Below are 18649 nucleotides of genomic sequence, written 5' to 3' on the forward strand. Positions count from 1 at the left end.
TAGGCTCCAAAGCACATTGGATGCAACTGAAGTGGGAGATTGTTTTGTGTAGATATGTGCTCTTTAAAAGCACAAGTCTGCAGAATCTGGCTGATGACTCACCAGTGGTCACATGACTTATCACTTAAAGGAACTCTTGTTCCAGCTTACGCCACACCAATAACACATAACAGACACAAAGTCCCATCTTCTCATCGAGAATACACTCCATTGTGTTCTGTGGCACTACCAAATGTGCTAAAAGAGATAGACATCGAATAGATTTAGCAACTCAATGTTAACTATCCATGAGGCACTGTCAGCCATCATCAACACCCAAATTGTACGCCCAACATGATCTGCAACCTCATAGTCCAGCATATCCTCCACTCTATCACTAACATCAAGCCAGGTATCAACTCTTGTTCAATGAAGAGTGCAGGAGGTGTACCTAATCTTGAGGTGTTGACCTAGTGAGGCTACAGAACGAGACTATTTGCAAAACTGAACAGTATAAGCAGCAAGAGATACAGCTAAATAATTCTGCAACTAAAGGATGAAATGTAGCTTCTGCAGTCGTGCCACATCCAGTCGTGAATGATAGTGGACAAAGAAACAACTCACTGGAGGAGGAGGAGGAGGAGGCCGCCCCATAAACATAGTCATCCTTAATGACGGGGGAACCCAGCACATCATTGCAAAAGGTAAGGCTGAATCGTTCACGACAACTTTAGCCAGAAATGCAAATTAAATTATCCATCTCTGCCTCCTTCTGAGGTCCCAGCATCACTAATACCAGTCTTCAGGTAATTTGATTTACTCTACATGATAATAGTTCGAGACACTGGATACTGCAAAGTCAGTGGGCCCTGACACCATTCCAATACTAATAAATAATATTAATAAATGAAGCCTGCACTCCAGAACTTCCCACATCCCCTAGGCCAAATTGTTCCAGTACAGCTACAATATTGGCACCTCTCCAACAATGTGGTAAAATGTCCAGGGTATATCCTGTATACAAATAAAAGGATATATTCAACACAACTAATAATGACCCAATCAGACTAATCTTGATCATCAGTGTGATGGAAGGTGTCATCAACAGTGTTTTCAAGCAGCAGTTGCTGAGCAATAACCTGCTCACTGACACTCACCTTTGGTTCCAGAGCTACAGTATTTCTGACCTCAATATTCCCTTGGTCTGAACATGGACAAAAGATTTGAACTCCAGAGATGAGATGAGAGTTACTGCCCTTGAGCTGAAAGCCGAATGTGGAATCAAGAGGTTTTGGCAAACTGGAGTCTGTTGGAATTGGAGTAAAGCTTTCTGCTGTTTGGAATCGTATCTGGCACCAGGGAAGGTGGTTGTGGGAAATGAAGCAGGAATCTTCAGGAAATCAAGTGTTCCCTACCTGGCCCATCCCCAAATGCTTAATCAATGACGTTCCTTCCATCCAAAGTTCTAAAATGGAAATGTTTGTTGATGGCTACACAATGATTAAAGGAGTAGAAGAATCGATGTTTCGAGCATGAGCCCTTCTTCAGGAATGAGGAAAGTGTGCCAAGCAGGCTAAGATAAAAGGTAGGGAGGAGGGACTTGAGGGATGGGCGTTGGAAAAGCGATAGGTGGAAGGAGGTTAAGGTGAGGGTGATAGGCCAGAGTGGGGGTGGGGCGGAGAGGTCAGGAAGAAGATTGCAGGTTAGGAAGGTGGTGCTGAGTTTGAGGGTTGGGACTGAGACAAGGTGGGGGGAGGGGAAATGAGGGAACTGGAGAAATCTGAGTTCATCCTTGTGGTTGGAGGGTTCCTAGGCGCTCTTCCTCCAGCCGTCATGTTGCTGTGATCTGGTGATGGAGGAGTCCAAGGACATGAATGTCCTTGGTGGAGTGGGAGGGGAAGTTGAAGTGTTGAGCCACGGAGTGGTTGGGTTGGTTGGTCCGGGTGTTCTCTGAAATGTTCCGCAAGTAGGCGGCCTGTCTCCCCAATATAGAGGAGGCCACATCGGGTGCAGCGGATGCAATAATGATGTGTGTGGAGGTGCAGATGAATTTGTGGCGGATATGGAAGGATCCCGTGGGGCCTTGGAGGGATCCAAGGGGAGGTGTGGGTGCAAGTTTTGCATTTCTTGTGGTTGAAGGGGAAGGTGCCGGAAATGGAGGTTGGGTTGATGGGGGGTGTGGACCTGACGAGGGAATCATGGAGGGAGTGGTCTTTTCGGAACGCTGATAGTGGAGGGGAGGGAAATATATCCCTGGTGGTGGGGTCCGTTTGAAGGTGGCGGAAATGACGACGGATGATATGATGTCTATGGTGGTTGGTGGGGTGGTAGGTGAAGACCAGTGGTGATTGGAGGGGTGGGGCTCAAGGGCGGAGGAGCGGGAAGTGGAGGAGATGCGGTGGAGAGCATCATCAATCACGTCTGGGGGGAAATTGCGGTCTTTGAAGAAGGAGGGTTGTATGGTATTGGAACTGGTCCTCCTGGGAGCAGATGCGGCGGAGACAAAGGAATTGGGAATATGGGATGGCATTTTTACAGGGGCAGGGTGGGAGGAGGTATAGTCTAGGTAGCTGTGGAAGTCAGTTGGTTTATAGTAAATGTCCGTGTTGATTCGGTCGTCCGAGATAGAAATGGAGAGGTCTAGGAAGGGGAGGGAGGAGTTTGAGATGGTCCAGGTAAATTTGAGGTCGGGGTGGAAGGTGTTGGTAAAGTGGATGAACTGTTCAACCTCCTTGTGGGAGCATGAGGCAGCGCCAATGCAGCTGAGGAAAAGGTGGGGGGAGGTGCCAGTGTAGCTGCGGAAGATGGACTGTCCCACATATCCTATGAAGAGGCAGGCTTAGCTAGGGCCCATGCAGATGCCCATGGTTTGGAGGAAGTGGGAGGATTGGAAAGAGAAGTTGTACAGAGTGAGGACCAGTTCAGTCAGTCGAAGGAGGGTGTCAGTGGAAGGGTACTGGTTGGTACGGCAGGAAAGGAAGAAGCGGAGGGCTTTGAGTCCTTCGTGATGGGGGATGGAGGTGGTTGCTGGAAAAGCGCAGCAGGTCAGGCAGCATCCAAGGAGCAGGAGAATCGACATTTCAGGCATGAGCCCTTCTTCAGGATGGCACCTGAGTACAATGGAATACTTGAGTCAGGAATACTTCAGTGAGTGCAGCACCAATACCACTTAAAAACTTTGATACCATCTAAGACAAAAGTAGCTGCTTGATTGGCACCACATCTACAATCATTCAATTTCCCCACTGCCCACAGTGCGTACATCTACAAAATGCACCGCAGAAATTCATCAAGGCTCCTCAGGCAGCACCTTACAAATCCCTGACCACTACCATCTAGAAAGACATGAACAACAGATATATGTAACTCCACAACCTGCAGGTTTCCCTCGCAGTTATTCACTATGCTGACTTGAAAATATATGAAGTGAATGTGCCGGTGTTGGACTGGGGTGGACAAAGTTAAAAATCACACGCCAGATTATAGTGTTTATTAATAAGCAGACGAATAAGCAGCGCTCCGAAAACTTGTACTTCCAAATAAACCGGTTGGAATATAACTTGGTGTTGTGTGACTTCTAACTTTGAAAATATATCTCCATTCACTCAGTGCTGGATCAAAATCCCTTCACTCCGTCCATCAAAGCATTCTGGACGCACATTGGACCAGTTCAAGAAGGCAGATCCCCATCACCTTCTCACGGACACCTTCGGTTGGACAATGGTTCGGGTCCAGAGAGTGACGTCTACATCCGGTGAGTTAATAAAAAGGGAACAGTTGGCACTTTAGGTGTAACACTTGTTCACTCTGCATTGCAATAGAAAAATGAACACATGCAGAGTTTATGTAACATCTGCAGACACAGTCTACTTTAGCAGTGTGCTCCTGAACCTGAGACCTCAATTCTCTGCTGCTGATCTTCAATATTGAAAAACAATTGGCCAACCCCTACAACATTCAAAAGGTTTAGCCAACGCCAGAGATGTCGGTGTATTACAGAATGGCTAGTTATTGCTCACGACTTGTTCAAATATTTATCTTTCCACATTTAAATCGCTTTCCAACTTCTCCGCATTCACACTTCCCGAGGTGTCCGAGGCCGATGTCTTTCAGGCATCTTTTCATCAAAGACGTTTTAATTTTTTTCATTTTCACATTCAATTGCAAGCTTTTCAGTTGGCAATGATCTGCGGCAAACTTGTCACATGACGTTATGGAAAGCGTAAAGTGTCTCTTTCATCCTGACAGTCACAAACTAGCTACTTTTTCAGTTGTTGTCGCTGGTCAAAGGCATAAACGTTTGTTTTTTTTTGTCTCTCATAGGCCTCCGTACTCGTGGAACAGTTCAGTCGGCCCTTTGAACCTCTTCCACCATTCTGTAATATCGTTATTGATCCGATGACTCCCTAATTCTGCCTATCCATTCCCCATACTCTTTCATCCGCTCCCCATCAGGAATTTCTCTAACTCTACCTCAGGAATATTCAAAGACGTTGCGTCCACTGCCCCCTTAGGAAAAAGACTTCCAAAGATTCAGGACGCTCTGTGAGAATGTGTAAGTTTCAACTTCGGCCGGGTCACAACGCGGCGGATCTGTTGCCCCTTTGTTATCCTCATGTCGTTTTCCAGTCCATTTATTACCGTCACCGAATCGATGATTTCCATTCACTCATACTCCCTCTAACGTTGAATTTCACCTCTACTGAGGCCACTGGTAGCTTAGATCAATTAATGCTGCAGAGACAAAGAATTGAGCACTGGATCTTCCAGTGATATGTGAAACGGTGTATCTAACTACAGCTCAAAGTGTGTCTTTTGTCTACCGTGCAGATTAAACATTCGTCACTGTGCGTAAAAAGACGTTTTGTCATTTCACGTGTCTTATGGTAGAAAAATTCGTTGTTCTACTACCTCCATTTTTCATATATTTAATGGTCTTCGAAACAAATACTGTACAACTGATGGTTTTATCTAGTAAACTTTACCTTTTTGGTTTTTTAAATTTATTCCATCTGCATATTTGCAAATCACGTGCCCAATTTGTTGAGGAAGAGATTTTCCTCAGATCTGCATTTGGGACAACCATTTCATTGCTGCAGGTGGAGGCCCTCCCGATCTTTTCTGCCCCATTCCACACATGAATGCTGCAGCTGCTAAGTGTAACAGGAATCACAATGTAACGTTGCTGGATGTCAAAAGCAGAGAGGGTTTGGGAAATGCTGTGAGCACAACTGCCATGAAATGACTTTTACTGGAGAGCGTTACTTCGCTGCCGAGCACTAAAATCACACGCAAGTAACTTTGCACAATCATATTTTCACGGGTTCTCTGTTGGTTTTGTTTCCATTACACGCGAAAGATGCCTTGATCATTAGTTTCCACTCTATGTCTTACGAATGTCCCTGTGATTCTGGGTCTAACTTGTGTTTCCCTGAGTAGATCATTGTTTCTAATTAACTGGACGTCACAATAACATTTTCCTCATAATATTGCACTGATCTGTATCATTAATCAAACAATGACTTCCATGGTGTCATCTGTTGTCACTTTAATTAAACCGGAACTTCCGGTCCCATCAAGCCCCACCCCGTTAAATGGTAAATAAGGCAACGATTTCGCGAATTTGAAATGAACTTCTATTAGCTACTTTTGGAATAGTTTATCTTTTTATGGGCAGAAATGTGTTGCAACATTGTAGAAACGATGTATCTCTGTCTTTCCCTACCTCTCTATTTATGCATATATATATATATATATATGTAAAGGGTAGAGAGTTGGTGAACTCAGTTGGATGAATGGATAATCACGGATGGTCTGCAACGTAGACTACGTTAATAATTCCCCTACCGGCTGAGGCTATCTTTGCAAGACTCTCAGGTTCAACTATCCAACCACACCCCCACCACGTGCTTCTTTCTTTCTAATGAGACAGTGGGACAACTTCGCCTTTATAAGTAGATGCTGTTTTGAGGGCATCCTACATGGGTTTCGTTACGAATTTAATTCTAACTTGCAAATATTGTTCGGCAGTAAAATGTCACGCTCATGTTCTCTAAGCCAAAACTATTACAGAGACGTTCCATTGTAACAACGAAGTCCACCAGATGCAGAATGTTGCAACTCACAATCTCCAACTGAATAACAAACCTAATCGTGATTATAATTCCACACAGTATCCAATCTAGGAATAGTTTTGCTTTCGTTTGCTCATGAAACCAGAAACACTGATAGTTAAAGTACTACGTTTTATAGTATTCTGAGTGGCTAATACCTCTTGAGAGTTCGCTTGGATGAGGGCGGACAATCATTGCCCTCATGTGATTTTTTTTTGTTATCTGACCAATCGAGCGTGACATCTGCCCGGCCATTCAGCCAGAAGCAAGCAGAGTGTAGCCCGCACCCAATGGGTTTGTGGACGACATCAAAACTGGTGGGATAGTAAGTAGTGAAGAAAGTTTTCAAAGATTACAAAAGGATCTTCGTCAAATGAGTCAATGGGCTGAAAATGGCAGATGGCGTTCAAAATGGCAGAGTATTGCATTTTGATGCAACAACAAGGGTAGGGCTTATACAATTAATGGTAAGGCCTTGATTGGTCTTGTAGAACAGAGGGACCTAGGGGTGCAGGTACACCGTTCTTTAAAGTTTGCCTCAAATATAGACAGGACGGTTAAAAAGGCGTTGGCACACTTGCCTTCATTGCTCAGTCATTTAAGTGTAGGAGTTGGGACATTATGTTGAGGCTGTACAGGACATGGTGAGGCCTATCCAGGAATACTGTATCCAGTACTGATCGCCCAGTTATAGGAAGGATTTTATCAAACTGGAGAGGGTTCAGGAGAGATTTAACACCATGTTGCCCGATATGGAAGGTTTGAGTTATAAAGGATGGGTAGATCGGCTGGGACTTTGTTCACTCGAGCACAGGATGTTGAGAGGTGTCCTGAGAGAATTTTATAAAACAATGGGAGGCATAGATAGTTGTCTTTTCCCTCAAATTGGGAACATTTTTAAGGTAAGAGAGATATTTTAAAAAGAGGAGGGAAATATTTTACACAGAGGGCGGTTGGAATGAACTTCCTGAGGAAGTGGTGGATGCAGGTACAATTACAACGTTTAAAAGATATTTGGATAGATACATGAATAGGGAATGTTTGGAGGGATAGGGGCCGGGAACAGGCTGGTGAGACTAGTTGGTTTGGGGTTATATTCGGCATGGACTGGTTAGACTGAAGAGTCTGTTGCCGTAGTCATGCAGCACGGAAATGTCCGCCCAAATAACGCGTGGGTGTGATCACCAAGCTGTCCTATGAGTGGCTTCGCTTGGGCAGCGTTCCCAAGCTGTAAGTGTCCCGAAGTTGAACATCCTGCCCCTCACTTCCCCCAGCTCGGAGCTGATTCTTACATCTTGAGCATTTGTCATTGATGTAGATTTCCTTTTCCTCGTTCTATTGATTAAAACGGCAAAGGGAATCTCCAGTTCCAACTGTCACGCCAGCTTGTATTTATATGGTATATTTAGCATAGTTCCAAACAAAAACTGAAATTGCTGGAAAAGCTCAGCAGGTCTAACAGCATCTGTGGAGAGAAATCAGAGTTAACATTTCGGGTCCAGTGACCCTTCGTCAGAGAATGTTCCAAGGTGTTCATAGGAGTGCAGGAGGCGAAAATGAGGACTGCAGATGCTGGAGATCAGAGCTGAAAACGTGTTGCTGGAAAAGCACAGCAGGTCAGGCAGCATCCAAGGAACAGGAGAATCGACGTTTCGGGCATAAGCCCTTCTTCAGGTTCCTGAAGGAACCCAGAAGCAGGAAAATCGATCTCCATCAGGAAGGACTCCTGCCCGAAACGTCGATTTTCCTGCTCCTGGGATGTTGCCTGACCTGCTGTGCTTTTCCTTCACTGTTCTAATCCTGACTCTAATCTCCAGCATCTGCAGTACTCACTTAGTTGATCCTCCTTCGGTGTTTGCCGAAGTTGGGAGTTGAGAGAGTGTTCGAATGGAGATGTGAAATGGTCCCTAGTTCTGTCCCCGTGACTCTTTTCGACTGGTTCAGTGATAAGCACTGCTACCTCCCAGGGACTGGAATTCGATTCCAGCGTCGGGCGGCTGTCTGTGGGGATGTTTGCACCCTCTCCACATGTCTGTGTACATTTTCTCCAAAAATGTGCAGCTTTAATTAAAAAATTCTGAAAAAGCTCAGGAGGTCTGGCAGCAGTTTCTATTTTTGTTTCCGATATCCAGCATCCCCGCAGTTCTTTCGATTTTTCTGACGTGCAGGCTGGATGGATTGGCCATGGGAAATGCAGGGTTATGGGATAGGCTCGGTCTGGGTGGGATTCCTTTCGGAGGGTTGGTGTGGACTCGATGGGCCGAATGGCCTGCTTCCTGGCTGTAGGATACTATGATCCAGAATTTCTACATCATCGATCTTGCCCTCACTCTGTGGTCGCTGCTGTCCACTCGTCAGTAAAACACAAACCGTTCAGGGTCTCTGCAAGATATTGTAACTGTCCACTTCACAGAAGTGGCGAATTTACTACGAATTTCTTTAATATCAATAAAGCAAAGCTAATCGAATTCTCTCTCTTTTTGACACTGCCGGTTTCTGCTAGACCTCCCTCTGGGTTCCTACACTGACTGCAGCAACACAATGAAGCTAACAGGCGAGCAGAGAGGCTCCTGTCGTTCCTAATATGTATTTCCAGCAGATTTCTGGTGACAGGAATCAGTCTGCGCCGCTTGGATTTCCTTCACGTGAATTACAAACAGCCGCTGAGAAGTTCCGGAAGCGCCGTTCCGTTTCCAGCTTCTGTTCGTTGTCCGGGAGCGGGGATTTCTGATTTCCTTACTTTATTTGCCCGCATTTGCTCCCTGTTAAAGTGGAAACAAGGGAGGCGAATAAAGTTCGCGCAGATTCTTGGTAATCATGCTTTGGGAAGGCATCCAACTCCGAATTTTAACCATTAGTAACCGAGGCTTCAAACAGAAGCACACGTGCCTCTGCGTGAAATAATTACCTCTCCCTGGGCCCCGAAAGTATTGGCTTGGCGTCAAAATAGCCCGAGCAAGAATTTGCCTAATCCTCTTAGAACCAGTGCTGAAGACAGCGCACACCAATGTCTGGACCTCGAATGTAAGGCTTCTGGTATTTGTGATAAATTTATAGTGAACATTTCCAAAAGTTTCTTTTCCTTCAGTTCTCCACATAAGGCCATACTCTCGTCACCCCTTTCCCGATATCCATATTCTCATCATTGATCCTTCTTAGAATTTGCACAGTCTCAATTCTCAAAGCCGCGGCGTCAGGACATGTTCTACTATGTCACCCCCGTCTCAGTAAAGTGTGAATTCACATCACTGATCCCTTTGTGTGATTGTGTGTGTGAATGAATGGGTGTGATTGTGTGTGTGAGTGAATGAACGTAATCGAGTGTGTGTGCCAGTGACTGTGGGCAGGGTGAGTGTGTGAGATAGCGAGCGTCAAGGATTGTGTGCGTGCATCTGGGTGTGTAATAATGAATGAGTGCTTGGGTGTGCGTGAAGAATGTATGTATAATTGTGTGTGAGTAAATGAAAGAACTTGTGTAAAGGAGTGTGTGTAATCGAGTGTATGAATGAAGGAGCGTGTGTGTGAGAATGTGGACGTATGTGCCTGATGAAGGGCTTTTGACCGAAACGTCGATTTCGCTGCTCCTTGGATGCTGCCTGAACTGCTGTGCTCTTCCAGCACCACTAATCCAGAATCTGGTTTCCAGCATCTGCAGTCATTGTTTTTTACCTACCTGATTGTGTGTACAATCTCACCGTTAATCCATTTCGATAGACACTTATTTCCTTCTGTGACTACTTCCTGACTGATCTGAACTTGCTCCCCTATTGATCCGCTTCTCGTCATTCCACCCTGTGTTATCATTGTGCATTAGTAAGTAAACAGAAGAGATGGTATGAGTATTGAAAAATTAAAGCAAAACTACATCCTGGAAATGATGAGCGGATCAGGCAACGTTCGCGCCTTCTTTTCCTCTCCTCCTTTAAGACGCATCTTGTAGCCCAGCACTTTGATCATTAGCCGGCACCCCCCCCCCCCCTCCCCACCCCCAGTGGCTCGGCCAGCACTACTCCTCAGTGAAGAGCCGTGAAACTTTTATCCGAGCGTTCTCTCCGTGTTAGATGCATGTGCATTGTTGGCCGTTCTGCCTTCGGATCCTCTCCCACTCTATGTTCGCACTCAAACGAGACAGCTTTACTTTATATAACCGAGAACGGGGTTTAAGTGCTCATTTGGAGCTGTAGATTAGCGAGAATAGAGTTTTAGTGCCAATATGGGGCTGTATATAACGAGAATGGGGTTTAACCCAATTCCCATTGGAGTTGTACATAACCGAGAATGGGGTTTAATCCAGTGCCCACTGGGGCAAAAGCATCACTCTCATGACACCATCTCATTGTCCTGTCTGAGTGTTACACAGTCATATATTCTTCCAACATGCCTTTGAAGATTTTTTTTGAAAAATTCACTCGGAGTTTGAGTTGGGCGGGGTGAGAGGAGTGTGAATTCTGACTGCTCTCCGGGTTTTGGTGCTGCACCAGCGCCTTTTCCTCACCGCCCGCGTGCAGTGGTCAGCATCGCTCCGTGTTGTCTGGTCATGGATTGGTTCCTCGGGCTCAGGGCTTGGCTGCGATTGGTGGGCTGAGTCCGCCCTCTTGGCTTTTCTTGTCCAGTTGCCGAAGCCCGCGGGGTCTCAGTGTGAAGCCGAGAGAGAGAGAGAGAGACAGAGGGAGGGGAGGTTGCTGAGGAGCGCCGGAGCGATGCCCATCATTCGCCAGGAGCGGAGGGGAGGCGCGGAGAGCCGCCGACACTGAGCAGCCTGCGCCTGGAAGCTGTCTGTCGCCCGCGGGGATGCCATCGGCCGGATTGGAGATTGTGGGCCTGGGACTGTGCGTCCTGGGCTGGCTCGGGGTGATGCTGGCGTGCGGGCTGCCCATGTGGAAAGTCACGGCGTTCATCGAGAGCAATATCGTAGTCGCGCAGACCGTCTGGGAAGGGCTGTGGATGAACTGCGTGGTGCAGAGCACCGGCCAGATGCAGTGCAAAGTCTACAACTCGCTGCTCGCCCTGGGGCGGGACCAACAGGCCGCCCGGGCGCTGACCGTCATCGCCTCCATCCTGGGGCTCATTGGCTTACTGGTCACCATCCTGGGAGCCCAGTGCACCAACTGCACCGAGGGGGTCACCACCAAAGCCCGGATTGTCATCAGTGGCGGGGCTATCTTCATCGTGGCCGGCTTGCTGGCCCTCATCCCGGTCTGCTGGATGGCCAACACCATCGTCCGAGATTTCTACGATCCGGTGGTGCCGGTCTCCAAGAAGCGGGAGATGGGGGCCGCCCTCTATGTCGGCTGGACGGCCAGCGCTCTCCTCTTCATCGGGGGCTCGCTGCTCTGTTGCTCCTGTCCCCCGAAGCAAGACCAGTCATCGTTCGCCGTCAAGTACACGGCCCCGAGGAGAGCATCGGCGAACGGGGACTATGACAAGAGGAATTATGTGTGAGACCGCAGATAGCCTGGGGAGACCAGCATTGGACAACCAGGGGAAACCCGAGCTCCCAACCTGATTCCTATACTCCTGCTGATTTCAGGCAGTTTTTTTTTATTTAATGAATTTGTATTGTAAACGAGAGAGAACAAAACAAAACTGGTGTTCTTTATCCATCTACGGCTTTGGTTTAACTTTTGGAGACGCGCGCCCCCGAGAGATTTTGCAACAAGTTAGATGTTCGTTCAAACAAAAGAACTCTCCGCGCAATCGTTCGGACTTTGTGCGGTTTGATTTGCAAGTGAAGCTTTCCTTCAGCAGGTCATGAGTGAAAAGTTCGAGCGAGCCTCTGCCTTCCCTGGCTTCCAGGCCGCTTTCTGGAGGGGGTTGGGGGATCAGGGTGCGGGTGGGATTCGTCCGCCCGTCTCGATGTGGAAGGGGGGGAGAGTGCGTCTCCGTCACCGCCTTTAGCTATCGGTCATCACAGCTTCAACCCAAACCTGGCGTCAGTTCATAGATGTAGGTCTCCCATTTGACACTTTAACCAAACCATGTATCGAGTTCTGTCTCTTAATGGTAGAGCTGACTGCAGTCGGTTTTTCGTGTCCGTTCGGTGCTGAGTGCACTTGGGCTTATCATTTCGAGACAAATCTCGGCGGAGAGTGAGCTCGCCGACCGGGTTTATGCGGCTGCCTGTTGTCGGATTGTCCCAATTAGATCAATCCCACAACCGCTTCTCTTTGCTGCCTTGGAGCGAGCGGTTGGCCGCTGTTTACTTTCACAGATTTACCTCCCACCCCAAGTGTGACTCCTTTATTCAGACACCCGTCTGTCGGCTGGTCAATCCGGCAGTGGGCAGCCCTCTGCAGATGGCGAGCTCAATATTAACGAAAGACACAGAGAGAATGGGAGACAGAACTTGAGATGTAGCCAGTAAGTAGTGCCTGTGATCAGTATTAATGTAGACAGTATTATTCAGTGAGAGCGCTGTGCACATGTAGTAAATGTTGGGATGTGAGAAGTTCCCACGACAGTGAATGTGATGGAGACAGTCATTTCGCTGGCGGCGTGCATATTGGGACTGTATCATCACTGAGTGAGGGATGACAAGAAATGCATGGTGATGGTTGGAAGAGTATTAATGTCGCGATTAATAATCTTTTTTTCCCCTAATCAACCTGTTCAAAGATATTATTACACGCTTCTGGAGCAGATGAGACTTGTAAATGGACCTCGCGGTACAGGGGAAGGGACACTACCACTGCGCCTCGTCCACACGGTTTTTATTTTAAATTTAATCTCAATTTTTGGAAGGTTTCTGCCACTTTGTTCCAACATTGATCTACATAATCTCTGTGAGCTGGAGAGTGAGAATCAGCCACCATCCCCCCCTCACTCCGCTCCATCGACTCCCTATATCTACACTCCCCAGCCCCCGGCAGCCTCTGTCTTTGACTGAGAGGCAGACAATGGCCAGCAGAAATACCCGTGTGAGTAGCTGGCGAGCGGCTTCTCACCATGGTTACCGGCGACGCCACTGCTCACTGGGAAACCGAATCCCTCCAGAACCGGCTCAGTCCAGCCCATCCCAGCCAGCAAACCCCGAGCTCCAGCAGCCCTTGAGTAAAACCGCCTGGGATGCTGCCTGACCGGCTGTGCTTTTCCAGCACCACTCTAACCTAGACTTCGTTTTAACGTCGGGGCCAAACGGGACTTGATAGAACTGGCAACCGAATACACGCAGAGTCCAATTTTTTTTGTCCTCAAGACACTGAATAGGAAGGAAAGTACGCAAGAGGAGCCAATTCCTTTTCGACCATTGGTACACCGCCACCCCAAAATTAAAAACAGACAATTAAATGGTTCAGCATTCTGGGTGACTTACGACATCCCGACATATCTCGGCTAAAACCACTTTCCCAAGTGCAGTTGCAATCTGCCTGCCCCCAATTCGATTAAATTACACTAACAAAAGCCAAAAGAACTGCGGATGCTGGAAGTCAGAAAGCAAAACAGAAATTGCTGGAAAAGCTCAACAGGTCTGATCGCATCTATGGAGAGAGATCAGAGTTAACGTTTCGGGTCCAGTGACCTTTCCTCAGCACGTTGTTGGAATAAATTATTCCAATAAAGTCCTACGTTGTCCATCACTGAAGATGTTAACAAATGCCCTCCAACAAGGGATTTTTTTGAATCATATCTGCCTTACACTGCCCCACACTCCCAACTCAGCTGCCCTTATTTCAGCCACAGGCTGAGGGGGCTCAAGGAGCCATTAAATTATTGATGTCTCTCCACCGTAAGGCGTGTCCACCCGAGTGATGCAATCTCCCTCAGGGAAACCCGGAGGCGAAAAAGTCAACGAAAAATTAAGTGAATCCACGCAGTAAGATCTTGTGACGCCTTGATACTCTTCCTACCTCTGCGCCCTCAAGTCCCACCTGCCCCGCAACTTTATCATCCCCTGGTCGGTTCAAAATAATGTTCCTGTTGCACAACGTGTTTCTGGATTGTGCTCCGAGGCTGGTTGTAGATTCCATCCCAAAAACCAAAATACTGTTGCTGCAGGTCGTCTGTACCGTGTGGGCGTGTTCCCCAGACTGGAAGGAACCAAGCCTGCCGGTTTGTTTCCTTAGATTTATTTTATATATATAAATCAAATAAACCTTTGATTTATTTTATACATAGATGGAGTACTTGCGCTTCTACATTCTTCATCCGCTGTATGTGGGATAGGGCATTTTAAACATATATTCGCCCTCCAGGTATTCCTTCCTAATGCAGAGACAGAATTGATCCTGGGCCAACGGAGACAAGGTTCCAACACTGAGCAGGACTTGTCATAGTGAGCCGTCAACGGTTAAAAGAGACCTGCGTGCACCTGGACGTTGTCCGGTCAGATTGATCTCGGTTCTTCACCAAACCCATCGCTAACAACTTTTAGCAACATGGCTAATAATTAACTGCAACCCTCTGCCTTCACCGTTTGCACTTTTGCTAATGGACGCTGACCGACTAATGTACAGGTTCGATGATTTCTATGCCATTGTATACCATTTCACAATATACACATTAAAACAAATCATTGTTATGCCTTCGCCTGTCTGCTGAGTTTGTTGAGAAACCGCTGAACGCCTTTCAACCCCCCCGGACCCAACTTTTCCCTGCTAATAGCTCTGAAATGTGGAAAGGTTGAGACTGAAGCAATTTTGATAATAACGTTCAGAGACAGGAGATTATTGTACTTTCTGTTTAGTGACGTAAGAGTCTTGCAGCACGGAAACAGACTCTACCGTCCAAATAGACCATGTCCACCATGTTCCCAAACTAAACTAGTCCAATTGCCTGCGTTTGCCCCATATCCCTACAAACCTTTCCCATTCATGGATTTCTCCAACCGTCTTTATGCCTTAAATGCTGTAGCTATATCGATATCCGTCACTTCTTCTGGCAGTTCATTCCACACATGAACGACTCTCCGTGTAAAAAAAACCCTCGTGTCCTTGTTAAAACTTTCTCCTCTTACCTTAAATATATCCTCCTGAATTTTGAACTCCTCCACCGCAGGGAAACGACTCGTGCGATTCACTTTATCTATGCCCCTCGGGATTTTATAAACCTCTGTAAGGTCTACCCCTTTCAACCTCGTAGGCTCCAGTGAAAAAAAACTCCTAGACCACCCTTTATAACTCAAACCTTCCATTCCCTGGTAAGTCTTTTCTAAGCCCTCCCCAGTTTACTAATTTCCTTCCTATAACAGGGCGAACAGAACTGCACACAGTCTTCCAGAAGAGGCCTCACCAGCGTCCTATGTAACTTCAGTAGGACTTCCCAACTCCGAAACTCAATGGTCGGACCAATGAAGGCTAGGGTACCCAGCGCCTTCTTCACCGCCCTCCAACCCCGGCTACCTGTGACGCAATTTCCACAATCTGAACGCCTAAGACTCTCTGTTGGAAAACACCAACCAAGACCCTACCATTAATTGTGTAAGCCCTGTCCTTGTTTGTTTTTCCTCACATTTATCCAAACTAAACACCATCTGCCCCACCTCAGCCCATTGACCCAATTGTTCAGCATCTCCTTAGATAACCTTCTGCACTACCCACTATACCACCAAGTTTGGTGGCATCTGCAAACTTCCTGCCTTTCCCCCTGTACTCTCATCCGAATCGTTTACATAAACGACAAACAAAAGTGGACCCAGCGCAGCGATCCCTGCTGTGTTGTGAAACCAGCAGCACTCCTGGAAGGACATCAATATGGTTAGCTTTCTGGCGTGCTTGTTATTACTGTGCGGAAGGGAGCTTACCAAATGGGTTAATACGTTTCATTCAGTTAATTGTTTTGGCGGAGATGAATAATTTCTATTTCTCTTAAAACTTGCAGATTACTTCTGCCTTAGTTCACATCAGCTCATTAAAGGAATTGGGGAATTCTGATGGTTGGATAAAATAAGATTGATCAATTTCTAAATCTCACATTCAAAAGCGTCCTACATTCCAACGAATTAGTCTTCTCCAGCTACATACCCATCATTTTTCTAAGATTAATCATTGCTTCCCTTTCTCTCAATTGCCGATGTGGCCCAGTGGTTGCAACGTGATGTCCTTAAAACGCACCCAAATGAGTGTGAACACATACTCTAACACGAGGCTTCAATGGATTACCGACCTGGCGAATGCAATATTGTGAAGGGAATGTTTTTGATGAAACAGCAAGTTGAGGTCCCTCGTTTTGTCAGCTCTGTGGATCTAATCATCCATTACAGCATTGGAAGAACTGAAATTGATTTAACTTTCAACCACCACGGCCAAAAAACAGATCAAGTTGTAATTCCTCTCATCTCTGTAGGGCCTTGCTGTGGGCAGGCTGGCTGTACCTTACCCACTATAACAACGATGACAACGCCGATTCATTAATTTTGACTGATATGTATGCAGTAGGTTATTGATCTGTGTTAAAATACCCTCTAGCCGTATCACAGTCAATGGAGAAGATACAAACTGATTACATTAGTCTGTCTGAAATGTTAAAAATCACACAACGCCAGGGTATAGTTCAACGGTTATATTCGGAAGTACATCAGGTAGCTAGTGGGGCAGGACAAAGGAGCAGCGCGTCCAACGCCTGAACTTCCAAATAAACCTGTTGGACTATAACCTGATGTTGTGTGATTTTTAACTTTGTCCACCCCAGTCCAACACCGGCACCTCCTTACCATGTTTGAAAGGTAACTCCGTAAGTCTTGATTGCAACTGATTGTTTTCCAAATGTGGTTTATTAGTAGTTGGTTGTAAGTTGGCTTTAAGTGCGAAAGCACTAAACAGAATTAACGATAAGTGTAAGATTCAGTTCCTTCTCTGTGCTCACAAGCTGCAGGATAATGTTTTTAAAGAGTCTACTTTTAGAGGAGAAAAAAAAGTGAGACTATTGTAACGATTCAGTTTGTGTTTTCTGTCGAAAGAAAGGAGCAAAACAAAGAATACAAAGAAAATTGCCATCGATTGCCAGAGTTTTTATAAGGATGTGCTACTTCGATCGTTTCATCTGTGTCTAGTTATTAAAAATGGAAATATTGTGGTTAACTAACCCATTAAATTGTGATAAGCCACCGTTCACTGTGTCCACAATGACATTCTAATGACTGGAAACCATGCAGGGGTCTCTAATTGCAGACACACATTTTTACAGCTGAGAATAGAGCACCACGGTGGCCCCGGTTTGCTTCCAAAGTCCAACGATGTGCACGTCAGGTGGACTGGCCGTGCTATAGTGCACAGGTCAGGTGGACGGGCCGTACTATAGTGTGCAGGTCAGGTAGACTGACCGTGCTATAGTGTGCAGGTCAGGTGGACTGGCCGTGCTATAGTGTACAGGTCAGGTGAACTGGCCGTACTTTAGTGTGCGGGTTAGGTGGACTGGAGATACTATAGTGTGCAGGTCAGGTGGACTGGTCGTACTATAGTGTGCAGGTCAGGTGGACTGGCCGTACTATAGTGTGCAGGTCAGGTGGACTGGTCGTACTATAGTGTGCTGGACAGGTGGACTGGCCGTGCTATAGTGTGCTGGCCAAGTGGACTGGCCGTGCTATAGTGTGCAGGTCAGGTGGACTGGCCGTACTATAGTGTGCTGGTCAGGTGGACTGGCCGTGCTATAGTGTGCAGGTCAGGTGGACTGGCCGTACTATAGTATGCAGGTCAAGTGGACTGGCCGTACTATAGTGTGCAGGTCAGGTGGACTGGCCGTGCTATAGTGTGCAGGTCAGGTGGACTGGCCGTGCTATAGTGTGCTGGTCAGGTGGACTGGACGTACTATAGTGTGCAGGTCAGGTGGACTGGTCGTACTATAGTGTGCTGGTCAGGTGGACTGGCCGTGCTATAGTGTGCAGGTCAGGTGGACTGGCCGTACTATGGTATGCAGGTCAAGTGGACTGGCCGTACTATAGTGTGCAGGTCAGGTGGACTGGCCGTACTTTAGTGTGCAGGTCAGGTGGACTGGCCGTACTATAGTGTGCAGGTCAGGTGGACTGTCCATACTATGGTGTGCAGGATAGGTGAATTAGCTATAGAAAATGTAGGGTTACAGCGATGGGGTGGGTCTGGTTGGGATAGTCTTTGGCGAGTCGTTGTGGACACGGTGGGCTGAATGGCCTCCTTCTATACTGTCGGAATTCCATGAATTTGCAGTTTTCAATTTCTTAGATTTAGATAAAAAATTGCGCTGGTCTTATTCGATCACCGTCCACACTCTATGTACAGTTTACAACTCCACCTCTTGTACAGTCAACCAGGTCCGGCGTTTCAACTCTCCAGGGAAAATCAGGGCAAGTTTCAGCCATTTCATAACAGACCAGAGAACAAATGACTGGATGAGTGGAACCCGAGGAACTATCCAAATTGTGCCCACAGTTAGACCATCACCCACATCCTAACCATTGGGTTGGGAGTTCCATTCTCGTGGTATCACAACCGGTTACTCTGCATCAGCGGAAGCCATTGAGAAGGTTATCACCTTTACCGTCAAACTATAACGCATAAGGGAATCAAAACTAATTGTTTGATACAAAAGATGCTTCCCCGAATTACAAAATGATCTTTGAAAAATGCTGGTGAACATAGTCGAGAAGC

At 46.8% G+C, this 18649-nt stretch overlaps 1 protein-coding gene across 1 annotated transcript; it reads left to right on the forward strand.

The window, feature by feature from the left end:
• The first annotated feature begins 10748 nt into the window (after window positions 1-10748).
• Window positions 10749-11888, forward strand: cldn5a (claudin 5a). Its single transcript, XM_060843777.1, has one exon. It carries the CDS (start codon window positions 10884-10886, stop codon window positions 11532-11534), a length of 651 nt encoding a protein of 216 aa, XP_060699760.1. The 5' UTR covers window positions 10749-10883; the 3' UTR covers window positions 11535-11888.
• Window positions 11889-18649: the final 6761 nt, after the last annotated feature.

This window comes from Hemiscyllium ocellatum, chromosome 24, assembly GCF_020745735.1.
Source record: "Hemiscyllium ocellatum isolate sHemOce1 chromosome 24, sHemOce1.pat.X.cur, whole genome shotgun sequence".
Lineage (NCBI taxonomy): Eukaryota > Metazoa > Chordata > Chondrichthyes > Orectolobiformes > Hemiscylliidae > Hemiscyllium > Hemiscyllium ocellatum.